The sequence below is a fragment of the Diabrotica undecimpunctata genome, chromosome 8 (assembly GCF_040954645.1).
Source record: "Diabrotica undecimpunctata isolate CICGRU chromosome 8, icDiaUnde3, whole genome shotgun sequence".
NCBI lineage: Eukaryota > Metazoa > Arthropoda > Insecta > Coleoptera > Chrysomelidae > Diabrotica > Diabrotica undecimpunctata.
In genome coordinates, this window is record NC_092810.1 from 32440919 (window position 1) to 32464568 (window position 23650).

At 34.2% G+C, this 23650-nt stretch overlaps 1 protein-coding gene across 1 annotated transcript; it reads left to right on the plus strand.

Moving 5' to 3' along the window:
- The first annotated feature begins 852 nt into the window (after positions 1–852).
- On the plus strand, positions 853–23503 carry LOC140447406 (ribosome quality control complex subunit TCF25-like). The gene is made up of 8 exons (XM_072540041.1): positions 853–1116; positions 1811–1981; positions 15060–15259; positions 20295–20705; positions 20895–21308; positions 21494–21743; positions 21816–21982; positions 23243–23503. The coding sequence occupies exons 1-8, from the start codon at positions 979–981 to the stop codon at positions 23433–23435; spliced, it is 1944 nt and encodes a 647-aa protein (XP_072396142.1). The 5' UTR covers positions 853–978; the 3' UTR covers positions 23436–23503.
- The last annotated feature ends 147 nt before the right edge of the window (positions 23504–23650 follow it).

Below are 23650 nucleotides of genomic sequence, written 5' to 3' on the forward strand. Positions count from 1 at the left end.
CAAGATGCTTAAGTGTTACGTGTGGCCTGTTCTCCTGTACGGAATGGAAGCATGGACGTTAAAGGCCAGTTCCATTAACAAACTTGAAGTGTTCGAAATGTGGTGCCTGCGTCGAATGCTCAGAATATCATGGACGGACAGGGTCAGAAATGAGGAAGTACTCAGAAGAGCGGGCTTACAGGATAGGGAACTTTTTAATTATGTAAAAAGTAAGAAGACTGCATACTTGGGGCACATTATACGAGGAGAACGATACACTTTTCAGCAACTGATACTCGAAGGGAAAATAGAGGGTAGGAGAGGTCTCGGACGTAAAAAAATGTCATGGCTGCGCAATATTCGACAATGGACAGGAATCCACAGCTATGAAATGCTTCGCAATGCTGCTAAAAACAGAATTATTTAACATCTCACCTGACAAGACGATGTACGGTGGACGCCTACGCAGAAATGCATGGCACCTTAAGAAGAAGAAGAAGAATGACTACAATAATCAATTGGATATAGCTGGATATAGCATATTATAGGCTTTACTCTGACAACAAATTGGGAAGAAATTAAATAATAAATACAACTTCGATTATAATTGCATAACTGGTTACATAATCAATCGTAATATTATTGAATATCTGAAAATGAATAATGATGTTCAATAAAAAACCAGCCTAATAAGCTTATCCATAGTCATCTTAATCACCATGATTAAGACGACCATGGCCTATCCCGAGTTAAGAAAAAGATGTAATATCTGGTAATCTCAAACATGTGGTAAATGGTAATAGAAAAACCAGGCAACCCTGTTCAATGTCTCGGTCATCGGCTGGGTTCTGTCATGGTTCTGTCATAGTTCTGTCAAACTGCGGCATTTCAGTAGTCAATCGTGTAAACGTCAAAACAAAATGTAGAAGGGGTTGATTAAATTGTAATTTAACTATATTAAAATTGTTGAATCAAGATAAAACAATTAATGCGATAATAATGTCGTCGAGAGTGTTGCGAAAACTACAAGGTGATAAAGAGAAAGAGCTCGCCGAAGAAATTTCGGACACAGAAACCGACACACCAGTAAGTGGTGGAGCTAGAAGAAAGCAGCTAAATATTAATCGCTATGATTTGGTGAGTTGTCCTGTTTAGTTTAATGAATAACAAGTCGCATGTGCAAAATTGGGAATATAACACGTTGTTTGCTCAATTACATTTAACCAAAATGACAGAAGGTAGTTAGGACAAATTTTTTACCCCACAGGTACAATTGAAAAATTTTAAAAATAAGTAATTGTAGATGTTTTCAACAAAAATAACGACGTTATATATATTCAACTTTATCTCTTCAGGATTATGTGGTTAAAGTTCAACAAAACCTATGAAGGCTTTAAAAGTTAACTGCAATGTGTATTTTAATTGCAATATTTTATGTAATATTTGCATGGTTATCTACTTAATTGTTACAAGTTCATACATTATTTATGTTCAGGTTTAATGTAAACATTTCCTGTTTTCTTATATCTGTATCTTGGTCCTACATGACTTTAAAAACTCTTGTGGTTTTTTTTGTGTATTTATGCCCTCTATTAATTATTTTATGTTTTATTTTTATTTCTATTATTTGTATTTACTTAAGTCCACATCTCTAACTTTTTAACAATTCTGTAGGATTTGTAAAAAATGATCCATTGTATCTTCCCAAAGCATATATTTATTATAAGGAATTATTTTGGTATTTTTTGATCATGTTTTCAACATTCTAATATTCTGCAATATAATTGTATACCTGATGTGTTTACTTCAACTGTATTTTGTTTTGTATTAGCTAAATCAGCAATCTCATTCTGAGAGTGAAGTCAAAGAGGATGACAATGAAACAGAGGCAGCAAAATCTTGTGAAGGAGAGCATCACGAGATCAAAAGAAAAAAGAAAAAGAAGAAGAAAAAGTCTGGAAAACATACCAATACTCAAAGAAGTAGTGAAGATAATGCTGATGTAAGTATTTATTAGTTATTATATTGGCTGGACATTACTTGTGTATAGTCGAATTAGTATTCATTAGCAGTTGGTTGTAGTGATTCAGACATTACATTTTTGTAGAAATATATCTGGCATCATATAATTTGAATATGTGCCAGCTAAAAACGTGGAAAATTTAAGAAAAATCCTAAAATAAAGAAATCTATATAATAAAATTCTATATTTTAAGCTCTCAATCAGATGGAGAAAAATGTAATACATTTTTTTTATTTTTGCATAACTTTATAATTCAGCTTTGGATGATTAGAAAATTTTCAAAGCTTTGCTGTATGGGAAATTCTTTATTACATACATCACTATTATTTTTTTTATATATAAAAGAATAAAAATGTTTTCAAATCCTTTTGGGAAAATGCAAATCTGTTAATTAGTTGACTCTGGGGAATTTTTTAAAAGCACAATAATAAAAGTTGTTTTTTTCCTTGATAATAATTTATTCTGTATGAACATTAAAATAATTTTTTTGAAATTCATAAAAAGTATAAAAAATTGTATTGTATAAAAAATTAATTTTTTTAAAGTGCAATCTATAGATTGTTACACATTAAGAAAATAACATTACGGAGATAGGGCCATGTATTTCTTACGGACAGTAGAAGCGCTTCGATGCCACGACAAACACAAGCATGATTCAGGATTGTATTATTTGTATTTTCGTTTCCACAGACATGAATTAAAATTAATGCTTTTTAATGTAATTGACCAAAAGTGCTCATTCGAAACAATGGATGAAAAGTAGGGAAAATGATTTTAAATAAATAAATGGAATTTACAAAAGATAATTTTATTTTATATTATTTTAATTATAGTAATGACAGTTTTTTTCATTTTTCGGTGGGAATACCATATGCCATGAATCATGGAAATTAGTAGCAAATAAATTTTAGAGTAGAGTAGAGTAAATTTTTATTTGCAAAAATTTTTAAACATAATTGAGCAAATAACGTCACATTATTCATTACAGATTAAAAAAATATATATATTGACATTACACATTTAAAATACATTAACATTACAAATTAAATATGCTGATCAAGGAGAAGGATAGGCCAGGTACTCCGCCACAGTGTAGGGCTCAATGTCAACTAGGTGTTGAAAAACCTTAAAAGCTCTATAGTGTGTTTCCTGTTAAATTTCAGATGGTAGACTATTATAAAATTTAACACACGCATACAAAGGACTTCTCTCTGTTATAGATAATCTGTGAAGTGGCAAATTCAAATTAAGCCTTCTTGTATTATATTCATGATTGGGAAGCAGGTGACAATACAAAGAAAATTTTTTAAAAAGGAACATAATAGATTCAAATATATAGATGGCTGAGAAAGTGAGTATATTGAGTGATTTGAAACGGCCTCTACAGGGTTCTCTTGCCTTCAATCCTAAGATCACACTGACTGCCTTTTTTTGGATTATAAAGACAGTTGAACTATCTACTGCAGCACCCCAGAAGATTACCCTATATCGCATAATAGAATAAAAGTTTGCATAATATACTGATAGTAAAATCCCCTGGTCTAGATAGCTCTTTAACACCCTTAATCAGTAGCAGGCTCTATTCAGTTTTTTTGTCATATATTTTGTATTTGTTCCACCCAATTCAGATTCTGGTCAATATGAATACCAAGAAATTTAACTGATCTAGCAGGTTCCGTGTTTTGTGATAGGAAATTAATTTTATCTGGAAACTGCTCTCGTGACTGGCTGGTTCTAAAGTAGACAAAAACTGTCTTATCAGTATTAAGCAACAACCGATTTCCACTGAACCACTGTTCAGCCTTGCTTAGAATTTGCTCTGCCACTGTGATGAGTGTTTCTAAAGTTTTTTCCCAGAAAAGCACATTTGAGTCATCAGCGAAATTTACAAGGTTTGAGGAACTACTAACCACCGCATTTGGAAGGTGGTTTATGTAGACCAAAAAGAGAAAAGGCCCCAGGGCACTCCCCTGTGGTATGCCTAATTTTAAATTGATAGGATCAGAGTAAACCTTACATCCCCTTTTCTCCAGGCATACCTTTTGCAACCTATTTGTGAGAAATGATTTTATCCATTTTAATGCTGGTTCCTGTATTCCATAAAGATGTAATTTTTGTAATAAAAGAACATGATCTAGGCTATCGAAAGCCTTAGATAGGTCCAAAAAAGCACCTAGTGTTTTCATCTTTGCCTCCAGTTTTTCTAAAATTTTTAATATAAAATCATAGGTAGCTGTCTCAATAGATCTTCCTGCGAGAAAACCATGCTGTGAACTACTAAATAAGTTGTTTGTAGTGAAAAAGTTTTGTAGTCTGAAATATATTGCTTTTTCGAATATTTTTGAGAATGATGGAAGAAGGCTTATTGGTCTATAGTTCTCCATCTTAGTAACATCACCTTTTTTATGTAGTGGCTTCACAATTGCCAGTTTTAAACTTTGAGGAAATTTACCTTGCCTGAAAGAAGCATTAACTATAAAAGAAAGAGGAAGAGAAATCTCTGATGAAACATATTTAATTAAGTTGGTTGATATTTCATCATAACCAGAGCTATGCTTATTTTTTAAGTTATTTATTATGTGACTTATTTCTTTCTCTGAAACGGGAGTTAAAAACATGCAATGATTAGTTTGTTCGATATTAATTTGAAAATTTTTTACATGCTTTATTTTCTTTACAGCTTCTGGTGCTGCATTTGCCATACATTGATTTATTTCGTTAGAAAGCACCTGAGGGTCACCCTCTAAACAGAAATTACCTTGATTTTTGGAATTACCCTTAATCTCTTTTACCAATTGCCAAGCCATTTTAGTTTTATTTTCGCTATTTTCAATTCATTCTTTATAACAATTTTTTCGAGATTGAGTGAGTAAAGAATTGTATTTGCGTTTTTCTGTCCTGTAAATATCTTTATAATCCACATTATTGGTAGACAGTGTAAACAAAACATCAAGCCTAGATTTACAATGTTTTATATCATCTTTTGTACTTTTGTGATTTTTTTTATTTGCTGAATTTATCTCTTTGAGTGGAAAACATTGCATAAAAATTTTCTGAACTATACTCATAAAAGTATCCCACTGATTATCTACATCTAATGTCTCAAAAACAGATACCCAGTCTACATTACCTAACATGAATTTAAAAAAATGTTTATTCTCCTTGCTAAATATCCGTTTTTTTATTCTATTTGACTCAAATTCATTTAATTCAAATTTTACCTTTTGAGCAGTATGATCAGATGTATGAGGATTGAATACAAGAGAATCAAATATGTCAAGATTTGTAAAAATATTATCTATACAGGATTTTTTGTTACCTTGTATGCGTGTATAGTCTTTGATGGAAGGTTTAATATCAAAGGAACTCAAAAACATTTTTAATGTGTCTGGCCACCTCGCACCCTCAAGCAACATATCTAAGTTAAAATCACCAGCCAGAAAAATGATGGAGTCCTTGTCAACAAAATCACAAAGTATTTGGTCCAATTTGTTTATTAAAACTTGTGGGTCTTCTGTTCGGTAGATGGATATGATTATAATCTTCTTCTTATTAATTCGCACCTCTGCAGCGGAACACTCAAACACCGTTCTTTCTGATAAACTAGAAATATCTTCCCGGGCTTTTGCAATAAATGTGTCTTTAATGTATACCGCACTGCTACCATGCTCCTGTGAACTGCTTCTACAATATGAAGAGATCAGTTTAAAATTCCGCACATTGTAGTCCCGCAGTTGTTCTTCTGTTTTCCAGTGCTCAGTTAAACAAAGAGCAAAGCATTCATCATGATCTTCTAGGATAAAATTAATGGCATCAATACTTGTTTTAATTGATTGCGTATTTAAGTGAATTACTGATAATTTCTTTTGGTGTGTGCCGTAGACTGTCTTTTGACACTGGGGTGCCTCTGTACATTCTGAAAATGGTTAAAAATTACACCATTCGGCCATAAGTCTTGCTGCATTAAATGAGATATTTTTGGTTCTGGAACAGTAATTTTAAATGAACTTTTGTACTTATCTGTCCTGGTTTTCATTTTTTCACAGATAACGTTTTCATCCAGTTTTCTTTCTTTTAGATAGTTAAGTATTTCCTGAGCTTCCGTTTTTGGATCGAAACCTGACAGGAAAATCGCCATATGTTTTGTGGCCACACGCAGGATACTTCCAGCATTCTCATTGGTTCCCTGGAGTGGATTTGGTCGTTCAATAAGTGTTGGACGAATTGTTTTGTAAAAACCTCTTTTTTTTGGGTTTCCCATTTATCATTTTCATCTTCAATCAGCGGACGGTTGATATTTTTAACAGGCGTCACGGGTGCAATTGAACTGCTTGATATTCTTGGTTTAGGTGGCAGCTCAGACAAATCAACAGAACAAAGTGGCTGTTCTGTGACTGCGTCAACTGAGTTTGTAGTCTCTTTCAAATCATTTTGTTCTTTTAAAATTAATGGATTGTTATTGTTATTCTTAGTTTTTGCAGCATTTTTTACCTCCATGGAATTTTTTGTTAACTTTTTCTCTATGCTTTCTATTTTTTCCCATAGGAGCTTATTATTTTCCTCTAGGATTTGATTTTTACTTCTTAACTCACAAATTAGTTCATTTAGCAGATGAATGATCGTATTTTCCATGCCATCCCCACTATTTAAGGTTATGTTAGAATCACAACAAATCACACGCGTTTCATCTAAAATTTGAAGTTTTCCGGCCCAATCCCGTGCAGTGCATGATTTATGGAAGGCTTTTCCACACTTCACACATATTATTGTGCTTATTCTCTTACTTTTGCAACAAGTAAACTTGGTTTTTTCACTTTCACTGTCACGATCATCCTTATCGGACGCCATCTTCAATTACTGAAATTCACTTTGATATTTATTATAAATAAATTATGAAATGTACCAACCAGTCTCAACAATTATAATACATATTCAAATTACAAACAAGCAATTCGTAGACAAAACTGAAGATAAGAAATACCTAATCTATAATATAAAAATGAATCGCAAAATGTGTTGGTAAGCGCATAACTCAGCAACGCATGTATTAATCTTAACAATTCTTTTTTTAAATGTTCCTTGAAGTCTAAGGATGGTTTTTATGGCGAGAAAAATTCAAATAATTTCCGAGAAAACCTTAAAACAGCCCTTTTCTTTTTCCCATACAAATATTTTCTAACTAAATGTAGAGTCAATTTGAACTTTATTGCTATTCAATAAAGTTTATATTAAATTACAAGCACTTACTGTTATCTAAACAATGTAGGTGTGTTCCTAACGTCGAAGAGTCCATTTGCGCTTTATTGTCGCTGCACAAAGTTCAAATTCAATCAAATATATGTGTGAGCGCGTTCGTGTGTGTGCGCGTTCGTGTGTGTGCGTGTTCGCGTTGGAGGATCTAATGCGTTCACACAAAAGTGATAATATCGTGAACCCGACCAAATTAAAAAGTCAAAAAATGTAAGAGCTATAGATTTGATTGGCTTCGCAATATTCTTTCTTCTGTTTTAGTTTCGGAACGCGACATAAATTTCATCAGTTTCCACGTCATTGCATCTGTCAAACAAACTGCGTTAAAAGCGTGTATTATCTTTAATAATTAATTTATTATTAATTTAATTTACTCTATAAACATACAACATTGTTTTGGCTTAAAGGACTTGACTCCAAGTCGTATCAAATTTAAAAAAAGTTAAAAAAAACTAAAACGTTGTGTTATATCCTCTTTGATTATATTCTCTTTCACACACAAATTAGAGATTTCACAGACAACAACAACCTGTCAATTTGCCGGTGTACATTAGTGTACACACACGTGTTGTTTTTCTTGTATTTTCTGTTACCTTATCTACTCAGTTTTCTTTTGTCAACTTGATAAACGAAACAAATTCTCCAGTTTTCTTTGATTTATTTTTCATTGATTGTTTTATATTGTGTTTTGCGCAAAGTCTTTTAATAACTGTGATTAATAATTATTAAGTATATTCGATATGCCTCCTATAAGATGAAGTAATTTAGGTAGAAGAACCCGAGATGCTACAAACCAAACTAATTACCGATCTAATCATACTGTACAAGAACGTGACGACCGAAATGAACGTGAAAGAATTCGTATATCACGAACGCGGGAAGTGAGATCGAGAGATTCAACTAATAAATGCGCTGCTTTCAATTAAGATTTGTCAATTGACTACAGTAACTACCAATGTGTTACTATTGAAACTATGAACTTGGTTTGCTCTCATTGTAAGGCATAGAGATACAAAAATGAAGCCAATGGATTGTGTTGCGCAAATGGGAAAATGAAATTAATACAATTGGATCCACCACCAGAGCCATTGTACTCATTGGTTTCAGGAATAGGACCAGATTCCATACACTTTTTGTCAAATATCCAACAATATAACAATTGCTTTCAAATGACGTTATTTGGGCCACAAACGTAGTTCGGGAAAATTTCATGCCAACTTTTAAGGTATGTATCATAGCAGTTAATCATTCAAAAGCTGTTTCCAGATGTTGCTCAAAATTACAGAAACCATGATTGGTTTAGCGAACGGGCTATATTGCCTGCAAAAAATATGTAAATGAATTAAATTTCAAATTTCTAGAACAAATTACAGGCGAATTGAGGATATATAAATCAGTTGATTCGGCTACTAACCAAGATGATGTCGTCAACTATCCGCCTGAATTTTTAAACTCGCTGGATTTACCAAGATTGCCACCTCACAATCTTCAATTAAAGGTTGGATCGGTAGTTATAATGTTGAGAAATATCAACCAACCGCGTCTTTGCAACGGCACACGGTTAGCGATAAAAAATGATTGTCAACGTGATAGAAGCAACTATACTGAAAGGAAAGTATAAAGGAGAAGACGTTTTGATACCACGCATCCCAATGATTCTGACTGATGTACCATTTGAATTTAAACGACTACAGTTTTAAGTTCGGCTTGCTTTTGCTATGACCATAAATAAGTCCCAGGGGCGATCATTAGGTGTTTGTGGTATTAATCTAGAAAACCCATATTTCTTACATGGTCAATTGTATGTTGCCTGTTCCCGTGTTGGAAAATCATTAGATTTGTTTGTATATTCACCAGGTAATCAAACAAAAACATATATATATATATATATATATATATATATATATATATATTTAGGGATTCTACAGTATTCACTGCCTTCCCTCGCTCAACCGTTTCCATCTCTCTCTGTTGTTCCATTCTCCATCGTTTAGTCCTCTCTTATTCATGGCGTCGTCTACTTCGTTCCTCCAGGATTTTCGGGGTCGTCCTCTTTTCCTCCTTCCTATGGGGCTCCATTCGGTTATTCTCTTTATCCATCTGCTGTCGCTAGTTCTTCTTACATGTCCATACCACTGTCTTTTTTGTTCTATATATGTTAGTATGTCTGTTTCTATTGATGTTCTTTGCTTTATTTCGTCATTACTTCTCCTATCCATTCTTGTTACTCTGCAGCATCTTCGCAGGCATTCCATTCTCTGTTGCTACTATCTTACTGCTGTTTTTCTTGTTTATGATCCAATTTTCAGCCCCATATGTCATAATACTTCGCACTAATGTTTTATAAATCTGCGTTTTTGTCTTCATATTTAAGTGTCTATCCCACCATACTGAGTTAAGTTGTCGGATTGCTGTTCTTGTTTGTCCTAATCTTTGTGTAATTTCTTCCTCTGTTGTTGCCTTTTTCGTGATTATAAACCCCAGGTATTTGAATTTATCCTTTCCTTTGATTGTTACGTTGTCATCAATCTGTAGATCTTCTATGTCTTCTTCACTTGTAGATAGGTACTCTGTTTTCGCGAGGTTAATATCTAGGCCAGCCTTGGTATATTCTTCTTGTAGTTTCTTCATCATGTAGCTGAGGTCGTCTTGGTCTTGTGCAATCACTGCTTGATCGTCTGCAAAACAAAAACATTGTATATCATAAAGCAGTACAATAAAAACACAACAGATTTTTGTTAATAATTATGATTCACTTGATTTACAATAAAGCGATTATTGAAAATACTTATATACGTTTTATTTCATTATTCTTTATTACATCGGTTATTAACCCTATGTTAATAATAATAATAAATAATTAGTAAATTGATTTTCGAAACCAAATTCAGATTTTTGCTTTAATCTGTGCCTTCTAAGAATTGCAAGACAAAACAGACGTTGATAAAGATGTTATTAGAGACATGGGGAATCTAAAATTTGCATTCCACAATATATCTCCTCAACTAAGCAAAAATCCTAGCGAATTGGTTTCTAGTACTCGTACAGAGTAAATCGGAATAAAAAGGAAAAGAACGGCTTTCACAGTCGCCCTGAACGTGAAAATAAATCTATTCTGTCTTAGAAAGCAACTCTAACATGGCACTATACGTGAAATCAAATCTTAACTGTCTTTTCCTTTTTATTCCGATTTACTCTGTACGAGTACTAGAAACCAATTCGCTAGGATTTTTGCTTAGTTGAGGAGATATGTTGTGGAATGCAAATTTTAGATTCCCCATGTCTCTAATAAAATCTTTATCAACGTCTGTTTTGCCTTGCAATTCTTAGAAGGCACAGATTAAAGCAAAAATCTGAATTTGGTTTCGAAAATTAGTTTACGGATTTTATATCAGATGTCGCTATTTGCGTCCATTCGAAGCCATGTTAGAGTTGCTTCCTAAGACAGAATAGATTTATTTTCACGTTCAGAGCGACTGTGAAAGCTGTTCTGAACAGGCCTATTAGGCCGAAATACGTATAAGCGGATACACAGATGCACTATACGTGAAATCAAATCTTAACTGTCTTTTCCTTTTTAATAAATAATTAATTATCTCTATGTTTTGCCATTGAAGCACTCACTTTATAAATATTTGTCACTTTTAGCTTCCCACTATCCCTTTAGACTATTTTTCAATAGGTTTGAATTGAACCTTAAGTTCCCTTCTTACTTTGAAGCTCTCTGGCAGACATCCCAGTCGGGGTTTTTAGTGGGTCCAAAAGGGTGGCCAAAGTTCGTGGAAGCGAAGATACTTAGGTCATCCTAGCTGACCCTCACAACCGCCGTATCATCATGGTGACTTAGTGACGGTTCTATTCAGGAAAATTAAAGAAATAAACTGCCATATTCCAAATCTATTTGACAGAATGAAGTCTGTCGGGTCCGCTAGTACAAAATAAAAATGTTGATAATGGAACGATTCTCTGGCACTCAAATGACGAATTGACAAAATTTTAAAACGCGTCACTCTGAATTCGCGGAAGTCGGGGAAGCGTTAGACGAGGTATTACTGTATTCAGAATTGTCGATTTTTTTAAAGAGCAATGTAAAAAGGCTTCCGCATAATTCTACACCCCTAGAATAAATGAATTTGAATCATTTCAACTATAGGGTTGATGGGTTTTAAATTACTTTTTTAGGATTATTTGATTGATATTTATTTTTGTTTGGGGGGGAGTCATGGCCCCCTGACCTTCCCCCTTGGATCCGCCAACGATCTTATTTAATATCATACTATAGAGATTAATGAGAGACCCAGAGCTGAAAGAAAGAACAATTATTCAACGTTCAACACAAATCATAGGATACGCGGACGATCTAGCATTAATAGCGCGTGATAAACAAAAACAAGACACAGTCCTAACGTTGATAAGAGAAGCAAAAAACAGAGGACTAATAATCAATCAGAATATAACAAAATACTTACAAGACACTGACCAACAGGAATAACAATAGGTGAAAACAAATTCCATAGGGTCAATTCCTTTAAGACAAAAACCTGAGAAAAAAACAAAAATATATAGAGCAGCAATTAGACCGGTGATAGCATACTGAGCGGAAGTAATGTGTCGTACGAAAAAAGATGAAGAAAAACTAAAAATAATTGAAAGAAAAATTACGAGAAGAATACACGGCCCAATATAAAGACAAGGAGAATATAGAAGACTTATGAACCATGAAATAAGAAATATAACCGATGGGGAACACATAGTAAATTTTATTAATGCACAAAGACTGATAAAATTTGGACACATACAAAGAAGAAAAGAAGACGACACTAATTAGGAAAAAAACAAACCGGAAACCAGTAATAAACAGACCAAAAGGAAGACGTGTTCGCATGTTTTAAATAAAATTTTTAACTATTGACAAAAAAAAAACAAAAAAAAAACAAAATTTGTTTAATTTACTAATGTTTGTATTTTGCGAACGATTTCCGAAGTGGAAATTGAAACGTCAATAAACGTACTTTAACCTTTAACACTTTCGCTGCGCATGACTCCGATCGGAGTCAAAGTGGTCCTTTGCTAGGTGCGCATGACTCCGATCGAGGACAGCAACCCGTAGATTTTTAAGACGGTATATTTTACTAAGTATGACGCCAACGTTAGTTAATATTGGTCAGGGTGTGAGTGAGGACTTAAAGTGTCAAAAAATTTTACTAGTTCTTTGCTGTGGTAGTTTCGTGATTCAAAATGGTGGAAAGTATGCCGGGCTCTTTAAACTGTGAAAAACAAGAAATATTCCTGCCTCCAGACATAGTATTTCAAAATTTCCTATGGTTAATAAGGGACGAGCAAAGAGAAAGCGTTGCAAAATATGCTCCGAAAACAAAATTAGAAAGCAGACAATAATAATATATCAATGCGAAAAATGTCCTGATCAACCCGGATTTTATGTTAAATGCTTTGAAATTGCTGAACGTGAACCAAAATCAAATCAATGTTTGAATCTTTCTGTATTTTACAGAATAAATAAACTTATTTTTTCTAAAATTCCATTATATAATTATTTTTCTAGAAAAACGTTCTAATTTGCTTTGTGCCGATCGGAGTCAGTCAGCGATACACTAGAAATTCTTAGCCAGGTGCGCATGACTCGACACATTTGTGTCGTATCTGTCGGCGTCAGTGGTGTGGCCCACTATTCAGCTTCCACGACTGACGCCGAAATCTTAAATGAATTCTCAAAGAACTTGACTACATTACAGAAATCAATTTACATACCTGTTGTTTTGTTTTGTTTTGTCTCTACTAGTATCTAGTGTACGGTGTGTGTGTCTCCTTTTGGAGCAACCTATTACTAAGTAATGGGCTGGTGTAGATGAAGAAATGAATTGACCACCCCCCGGGGTGGAATATGAGTGTCTCGAGTTGTTTGTACCTGTGGTCTGATCTTTGTCGTTAAGTTCAAGATGGTTGAAATAACGGGGCGGTCGATCCTTCCTGGCTATCGCTCTGCACAAGGATGGTTACCTTACAAACCAAGTCCGGTGCAGACGTGGGTGGGGTGGCGCTACTGAGATGCTATGGCAATCACTAAGCGCAGACAAAGAGCGACCGATGGGAGTTATGAGTAAAGCTGACGGGTCAGATGATAATGCTGCTCGCTAAGAGCGGTCCCAGGCCCGTCGGTTGGAGAAAGAGGGGGTGAGTTTAGTTGGTAGGGTCAACTACGGTGAGGCGTAGTCATCAGAATCCAACACACCTGGGACACCTACTCAGAGGTCTTTTGAAGATTCTTACCTCCCAAAAAAAATGCGCATGACTCCCATCGGAGTCAAAAATTCAAATCACATTTTATAAATAAATACACAATTTATTTAATTAATTTAATATTATTATAATATATTCTAATATCAACTACAATGATATTTTAGAAAAAAGTTATTACCGCTCCTGGGTAGCACCTCTCGAAAAAAGTCAGCAGCGAATATGTTAATTGTGGCTTATTTCCATTTAAATAGTAATTATTGACCATTTACCTAAATGTAATTCCCACTAAGATATTAAATAATACGATATCATTTAATTTTTAATCATAAACAAAAATGTAGTATATCACAAGTATGAATAATTTAATGGTAATACCATTGTAATATGATCTTAACAGTATGTACATATTTCTTTGTCGATAACCGTGTTTATATAACATGAATAATTTTTAAATGATATGTTTCAATCGAACCTTATTTTTCTGATAACAATATGTCCTCGCAAAGGCATAACTTTGATTATTTGGTAAACCTACATAAGACATCACAAAAAATTAAGCAAAAATATTTAAAACATGTTTTTTAATAAATTCTCTGTGCGATATATTTTTTTCCGATTGACACAGCAGAGCAGTAAAATATTATACATAATTGTGTTATAAAAGATATCTTCGCTTATTTGGTATACCAGTAATAAAGTTATCAGCGTTAAATGAAAAAGCGGTCTTTGTATGTGCCTTTAACTTTATTCGATAAAATTACTGTCTACAAAATTTGGAAACTCAGCCAATGGATGGAACGATAGAAAACTGTAATGTATGTTAGTGTTTCTAAATATTACAAAGTCGTGTAGAAATCTATCAGAAACAAACCAATTGAGGGTGCAGATCAACCTTAAGTATGGCCCAAGGCTTCAAGTTATGATGATGAGATCTTATAATGAATCTAAGAAAATAAGTTGCTGATAGATTCAAGATAATTGTAAGTTGATGGTCACATTTTTAGTGAAAAGTTGAAAAGTATTTTAGACAGGTAATGGTGAGAATTGTCTCGATTTGGATGACTGGCTTTGTTGTCATATTTAAAATCAAGATTATATATTGAATTTTCTTCTCTTAAAATGTGGCTAATTTCAAGGAAGGATCTCTTGTGAAAATTATTCTTATAAACTAAGGGTTTAATGTGGTTAAAGTCTGTTTGATGGTTAAGAGTGATAGAATGAGTTTTGAGGGTACAAGTAGTACACACTTTCATTTATCACATTTGGCCGATGTGATACAAAGTTCTTTGTCTCTCAGTTAAACGAAGAAAATAAGCTAAGAAACAGTATGGCATTAAAAAATGCTATTATGGCTGACTCTTGGATACATTTTAACAATGCAGCAATCAGTGAAATGAGATTGAAGCTGTGAAGATCTGCGAAAATTTGTTGTGAAAGGTCTAAAGGCATTCATTATATAGGTTCATTATAATAAATATATCGATTTGAATAACATCCTCGTATATAATACCCTCTTTCTTTTATTTTATACATAATCTTTTTTTTTTAGGTTGATGAGGTAGAAAAATCACTGAGGGAAGTAAATAAGATTCTAGGGGAAAATTACGCTTCTAAGGCTTCAACTGTTCCGAATGTAAAACATGAAAAAGTTAACTTTAAAAAGAACACTTTATCCGTTCAGCATAAACACTTAAACCCAAACAATGAACTCAAAAGGATATTTGGATCAAAGATCGTTCAGTGTGATCAGTAAGTATTAAATATTGAAATTTCCTGTGGTTGGTTGTATACCATAGTTTAAAAAAAACTTTCAATGAAGCAAAAACTTCTTTTTGTAAGTTTTTTTATTATTAAATATTAAGCCAAAATTAAGTCCATTAAATCTTGCAATGTTTCCATACATTTGTGTATCATTTGATTTTATGTTTTTAATTATTATATTTAATGCAATAAATCTTTTATAATATAATAAAACTTTGCAATAATTTTCGAACAAATCAAATCCCTTTCATTTCATAATTTCCTGTTGCTCTTCAGTTTCCTGTAAGATAGGTGGATTGACTTCATATTGATTTAGGTCAACGTTTAATTGCATATCATTATCAAAATTAGTGTACTGCCAATCCTAGAAATGTTCCATCTATCTCTTAATGATCTTCTTATTAGTTGTTATATTTCCTTCCATCTACTTCAACATATTTAATCTCTGTTTAAATTCTTTTCTTGCACTATTAGTTTATCTATAAAAGTTTCTTGTCTCATTCTTCTAAGAGCTTTCAGTTCTTTAAACTTCCTTTTATTTCACTTGTGGTTATGTTTATGTAGTTATCTCTTCTATAGTAGAAGTCACAGCTATAATGCAGCGCAGTTAAGATAGGCAATGTATTTCTTACGTTAGAACGGCCGACTGCGTTGCCGGTTTGCCCCGAGCGGCGCATCAGGACCGGATTTAAGAATCATAGCACTGGAATATACGCACACACAACAATTGCCTACGGTTGTATAAAATGCTATCATTATTATTTCAACTAAAGCATGATTCAATCATCGATGTATAGATAAGAGAGTTACATTGTCGAACTAAACAATAACATGAAGAAAAATAATATAAAAAAAGTAAATTATATAGCTCATTGTCAATAGCTTATATTTTTTGCATGGTTCGAAATCTATTTTGCTTTTTTCCATGAGCTGTTAACCAACCAACTCCTAATTATTCCAGAAATACCATCTATTACCTGATACGAAAACCTGCTATCTATAAGATTCTGTATTCGTAAAGTTTTTTCCATTTCATTTCATGTCTAGACTCGCTACAGCAGGGTCTCAAATTTTTGTCGAGAGTACATTAAAGAGATACAGATTCAAGTAGCATCATTGAATACCCAGCAAAGAGTAAGAAAAAAAAAAAAACGTTTTCAAGTGCAGAAATCAACTTGGTTTGTACAAAAAAATAAACGATTATGGGAAACAGAAAAAGGATATTTAGGCAAGAGGGCAAGATATTTAGGCAAAAAGAAGGAAAATGGAACTATGAAGATCCAAGGGAACCTCGTGCTATGAAACCGAGATGCAAAAAAGGGACAGCTGCTACAAAATGTCTGTCCTTGACAGAACAGGACAGACGTTAGATATTTAAAGTAATTTAGAAAATGAGCTGAGGGGAAAACACATTTATAAACATGTCATGTTGTTTCTCTAGCTCCCAAAAGGGCAAGAAACCGAAAAATCTAAGGAGACAAAAAGGGGATAAACGCTGCAATATTTTTTAAAGGTCAAAGACCAGAATCTTAGAGTGTGTAGAACCATGTTTTTGAATCCGCTGGAATCGGGAGATGGACAGTTCATCATTGGAAAAACATTTCTGAAGCTCGCGCTCCAAGTATTTTAAACAAAAACTCTTTAGGGTCAGAAAAACCATTTGATATACGTCATAAATGCTTAACTGAATTTTTAAACAAATACCTATTAGCAGAATGGAAATCACAACAATCTCTCTACGAGTTCTATGTTAACGAGTGGTTCAAATTAAAAAAAAATGAACCTATCAATAGCCACTTTTCCAAATGCCTTTGGAAATGAGAATTTTGCCTTGTTCTACCCGAAAAAGGATGAGTGTGAAAAATGCATCTGTTTTAAGAATGGAAGTATTTCGGAAGATAAAAATAAATAAATAAATATTCAAAGAAAAACAGAAGCCAGAGAAAAAAAGAAAAAGGACAAAAGATGAGAAAGTATGTGTTTACAGCCGATTTACAAGCAGTGTTGATGGCACCAAAATCAAACGTCATTACACTTTATCATAGAACAAAACTACAAGTGCACAACCTGGCGTGATTACGTAAAGTAACACGGGGCTCCACCCTCGGTAGTACCTGTGTTGCGGTACGCACACCATCCGTTATTCCCCCCCCCCCCGGGGCGAAAAGGTGAACGCAGACGTTTGACAGGCCGCTGAGGAGTACTACTCTACCACTCTTAAATCCTCCAGGTGGGTACGTGCCGTAACCCCATGCCCTTAATGGGGAAAGGGTGTATCAGGGACACGGCACGTTCAACCTCGCCTGGTTCTGTGGAATGAGAGTAGAGTGGTCCCACGAGAGGCTCGTCTCGGATACTAGGAGTGTAGACCGGTGACCGTAACGCCGAAGCGCCGTGCGTACGTTTCTACAAGCCCGACACCTCAAACGACGGCTCTACACCTCTTCATTCCTTCCCAATAGTCGCCTCTTACGACAGGCAGGGAAAATCGCCCCGGCTGTATTCTTATTTCCGCGAGCCGGACGGAAGCTGTAGCTATCAAAATCGCAATTGTGTTATGGCCAATGCCCTACTGAATTTAGCAATAAATCATAATATAACAATAGAACAGAAATTTCTTGAGCCTGACCATACACAAATTGAAGTGGATTCTGTCCACTCAGTGATAGAACAAAAGCTAAAAGATACGATAATAAACGTACCTGCCGATTATGTCACCGTCTGCCAGCGGGCAAGAAAGAAACCAGCTCCATATAATGTAACTTATTTAAGTTTTGACTTCTCTAAGAAATTCAATGCAGTTCAGTTTTACAAAAGTATGCAACCATGGAGGGTAAAGGGCGATGCAAAAGTTACCGATGTTCGTGCTATTCGATATTCACCCGAAGGACAAATTCACTATAAGATGCATTTTACATAAAAATGGACAATCCTTCCTCAAAGAAAATCACTACAAAATCTACACACAGAAAGACGTAAAATAACGGCGCCAAAAAATGTAGAAAATATGAAGATCTACAAATTATTAAGAAAACTTTGCTCGTTGATTACACACACATGCACACATTTTACGACGATCTTCCCCATGAATAGTGAAAAAACGTTCCATTGTTATTTTCAATTAATAGTAGTAATCTACTTTTTCAATAACTTTGATTTACGACTTGGTTTTCATTTTGTATTAATAAACCCATTTTATTTTAAAACAACAAGATCTACTTTTATTTTAAAAGATCCTTGAAAACCTGTGAAGTCAATTTTTACTACCGCTTTTAAATGGCGAAAACCTGCTATCTGCAAAATTAGCACTTTTCAGAGCATTTGTTTTCAGGCGAGCATTTGATGTGCCTTTTACTACTACGAGGAGCGTAAAATAATTAACTTCGAAGAGAATATAAAAAAATAGCTTTTTTATTTTAAATAGGTATTAAGTCAAAATTTATAAATCACAATTTTGAATTAAGTAATTTATATTAATAAATAATTTATTATTGTACATTTGAACAGTTGAACAGGGTAGGCGGCGCTTACCTTGCCTACCCCGACGGACCGCTCTTGCTATATGAAGAATGGTTTGAGAAGACGTTAATTCCAAACTTGCCGAAAGTCAAAGAAAACGTTGTCGTTTTGGATAACGTGTCATACCACTCCCGCAAATTTGATTTCCCGAAAAAATTGTAGAACAAAAGGCAAATCAAAGATGGGTTAATCGAAAAGAACATTTTCTTCGAAGAAGATTACCTGAAAAGCGAATTACTGGATACTGCGGCCGCACTTAGAGGCGAGTACTACTAGTATGAAATTGAAAAAATTGCGGAAAAATATGGCTCAAAATTTTGAGACTGCCGTCTTACCATTGCGAGTTGAACCCGATTGGGATGGTGGGGAGTCACGTGAAAAGGTTTGTGGCTTCAAACAACGTCGATTTCAAAGAAAAAAATGGTAGAACGGTTGATAAAAGAACCTTACCAATGCGTATCTAAAGAGCAGTGGCATAATTATGTGATCCACGTCAAAAAAATAGAAGAAAAAATGTTTGCGGTGGACAATTTGTAGGAAGATATTGAACCGGTGATAATGAATATAGGTGATGACTCAGAGGATGAGGACTATTTAGATATGAATTGCCATCAGTATTAATTAACGAGTAATATCTCGGATTGAATGCTCATTTGTTTTTTTTAGTTACTGTATGTACAGTACATTTCAGTTATGATCTTCTTGTGTATTTTATGTATATATATATATATATATATATATATATATATATATATATATATATATATATATATTGTTTTTTTTGTTTATTCTCTTATTTAACTCAGTTAAATTAATGAGTAAAGATTTTTGAAACGAAGTGCGTATGGTCCTGATTTCTCAGTCTATCGCCAAACTACCACACACCTACCACTGTGCCGATATGAGCGGCATCGCTGCGCGCCGTAAGACCAACTCTGCATTCTAACTAACTGTGGCTTCTATTATAATATTATTATACTTAATTTTAATTCGTATATTAGTTTAATAACTAATTAATTTAATTCAATCGGTAAAATTTCATAACTCAATTGCATTTCTCTGCAAAAAGATCAACTTTATTATTAGTTGTACCATATTAAATTAAAATTATATTACCTGCAAAAATAAACAACATTTGAAGCTTTTAACTAATATTAAAATAACGTCTCTTATGGCACTAATAAAAATTAATAATGACAAGACTCAATATCGCTGTCAAAAGCTAAATAAGACTTTAAAAATTGTAAGATTGGCGAATGGATTTAGTGTCCGCAGTCATATAACCACAAACAAACAACAACAAGTATTTTGACAGTGGCGTAACAAACTATTAAAACCTAAATTACATAAATTAAAGAAAATCAAAAAGAGTGTTCTGTTTGTCTTTGCATTTATATAATTTACAATAATTTTTTACTTTTGTATTTTTGCAATCTTTTATATTTGTATAAAATGGGCGTAACCCTGTCTATAAATAAATAATTGACTATTTGTTTTATTATAGTAAACGTAAAAACCGAGGCAGGGGCCACGTCAAACAAACAACGATGGTTAACTGCAAGGAAAACTACCCAAACGCCGGAAAATCCGGTCTTTCGATGTCATATCTAGAGAACAAAAACAACATCCACTATTTTACGTACGAGCACAGCCAGAGTTACAGACAAGTACAAAATAAATTCTTGGACGCCGTGGAGAGTCTCAATCCCGACAACATAGTTGCCATATTGAACGAACATCAGTACCATGTGGATGCCTTGATTCAACTCTCTGACGTCTGCGAATTGAGCGAACATCTGGCAACTGCGGCCGAGCTTATAGAGCGGGCATTGTACTGTTTGGAATATGCGTATCATCCTCTGTTTAATGTAGCTCAAGGAAACTGTAGGCTAGATTATAGAAGGCAAGAGAATAGGTAAGAAATATACTAGTATCAAGTAATCAAATATTATAAAGTACAATAAGCGAATAGGCTGCAATATATAATTGAAGGCATCCAAAAAAGGTCAAAATATAGAAAAAAGCAATATTTGGCGCAGTCAGTAGGATAAGAAACTTTTTATTGTTTTTAAATATATGATTATGAAATCTTTTATATTTACAGGGCACTGTACATAGTGATATTCAAACATTTGATGTTTATCGGAGGAAAAGCATGCTACAGAACTTCCTTAGAGTTTTGTAAGCTGTTGTTGTCTCTAGATCCAGATGGAGATCCTCTAGGAATTGTATTATCCATAGATTTTTATGCCATTCGCGCCAGAGAATACCAGTGGTTGATCGATTTCGTCGAAGAATGGGACGGGGCCAAAAATCTGATGTGGTTGCCAAATTTCGCGTATTCCTTGGGAGTGGCGCATTTCTATCTCGGAGACAGCGCAAAGGCCGATTTAATACTGCAAGAAGCTCTTCTAAAATTCCCCGGTGTACTATTACCTTTGCTAGATAAGTGCAGCGTGCAGACTGACAATAGAGTCGCTAGTCATCAATTTTTTGTTACTGCTGATGATGCCAAAAGGTGTGTATGATACTTATTATTTAGTGTTCTTAATGTAGATTCGATTTAACCGTGTTTAAATGTCATCATTGTAAAATTGGAGTAAACGTTGAGGCATTTTTGTGCTCAAATAGACAAGAATATTAATTTGTTTCAATCTAAATTGTTGTTCTTTTTTGGGAAGTACATCTCTCTCTGTGTTTTAGGCAACCCACAGCACTGACCCAAATAATACTCCTGTATGTAAATAGAAGCTATCACATATGGAAAGACAGCGATCTGCTGCCTTGGTTGGAAAAGAACGTGCACGAGGCTTTAGACAGAGTAGAAAAAAACGATGCGATATTGAAGGAGTACGAAGCGAAAAGATTGAAGAGTTTCCACGGAAATTTACCGTTGAGTATATCTCGGCACATCCTACTGGCAAACATTAAAGGAATATCTCCAATGACTGATGTAAGTACACCTCATGTTTCTTTAAGTTTTTTGAGCATGTTTTTTGGTATAATTTTAGTATTTATTTTTTAGGAAAACAGTGGAACTGTCACGAGTTTTGATCCATTACCACCTTCGGATTCTATTAATTTATACACTAGACCAAAACGACCAACGCTGGCACAGCATGCGGGGGGTAATACCTTGAGCATATTCTTCAGATCAATTTTGCCAAATTTCAATCCAAACTTACCCGATCCGTAAGTACATTTTACCATGTTTACTACTGTATAGATCCTGTATAATTACTGTTAATAATTTTATTCTGCTCTGGCTTGCCTCCTATTTAATATTGCCTTAGAAAAGGCAGTCCGAGATACACGAATTAGGGACGGTAGTACTATTTACAATAGATCAGCATATGCTGATGACATTGACATAATAGGGCGTAGCAAGCGAGATGTTGAGCAATATCTCCTAGAATTGGAAACAGCGGCGAAACAGGTCGGTCTAGTCATCAACGAAGACAAAACCAAGTACATGTTGGTTACAAAGGATCCGATAGCAAATGAGGAACGAGAAACAGTCTTTGGAAGTCATACCTTTGGACGTGTTGACAACTTCACATACCTTGGGTCGCTATTGACTGCTACCAATAAAACAAGCGAAGAAATCAAAAGACATATAAATCTTACAAATAGGGCATACTATGGACTGGATGAAAGACTTTTGGGAATATTTGAGCGTAAAATACTCCGTAAAATATTTGGAGCTATAAACGACCAAGGGCAGTGGCGCAGAAGATATAATTTTGAATTGTATCAGCTCTTTGATGAGCCAGATGTCATAACGTTCATTAAAACACAGCGACTTAGATGGGCTGGACACATAATACGAATGCCAGAAAATACGATTGCTAAAAAGCTAACCACAGGAACACCTGTAGGAAGAAGAAACAAAGGCCGACCGCGAATTAGGTGGTTAGATGGAGTTGAAACCGACTTACGGATATTAAAAATCAGAAGATGGCAACATGTTGCCAGAAACCGAACAGAATGGCGACGAATCTTAGAGCAGGCCAAGATCCACAGATGATTGTCGAGCCAAAGATGATGATGAATTTTATTCGGTGTATTGAGTTACAAATTTAATCTACTTTGCTTATTTTCATGAATTAGAGTGAATATAGAGCACTAATTGTATCCTCATCTGGTTTTGACATGTTGATATTTAATTCCAATTAATATTGGCGTTACATAACCATCCTATATAATGTAATGAGCCATTCCATGTTAGGCCAATTTAGTTAGATTTTTATTCGACACAACTGTATAGATGGGCTTGACATATCCTTCAACGGCTGTTAAAGGGGTCAACGGCTATAACTCTCGTTAATTATTGGAGTTAAATGTCATGTAATTTGTTGATTTTTTGAAAGTGCTACATTTTGTATATGACTTTTAAAACTTACTTCTTTTTTGACTTACTGTCATTTCTTGTATAACTTTAATCATTTTCAGTGTGCGTGACGATGACGGAGCTCGAGCATTGCCCGCAGGTGAGAACAACATGGAACTAGGCGATTTGAGAAGTAGTGTAGCTTCATTAGTGGATGCCATGAGGGATTTGCTGAGCAATATTCGGCCGGAAGTGCCAAATGACGCCGACGCGGAAGAAAATGACGATTCCGCAGATGATGACGACTTGACATGATTTAAATTCCTTTTATTTATGACGTTTACGTAGGATAAAATAATATTAAATACAAAGCTTTAAAACTATGAGTTTAATTTATTTTTACTTTAAACATAAAACATAAGTCGACAAACATAGGACCAACTAAACATATATCTTCACAAGAGTATGTTATCATACAATTGTTAGGAATTTGTTTGACGGTTTCTTTTATTGACCTTTTAGAAAATTTA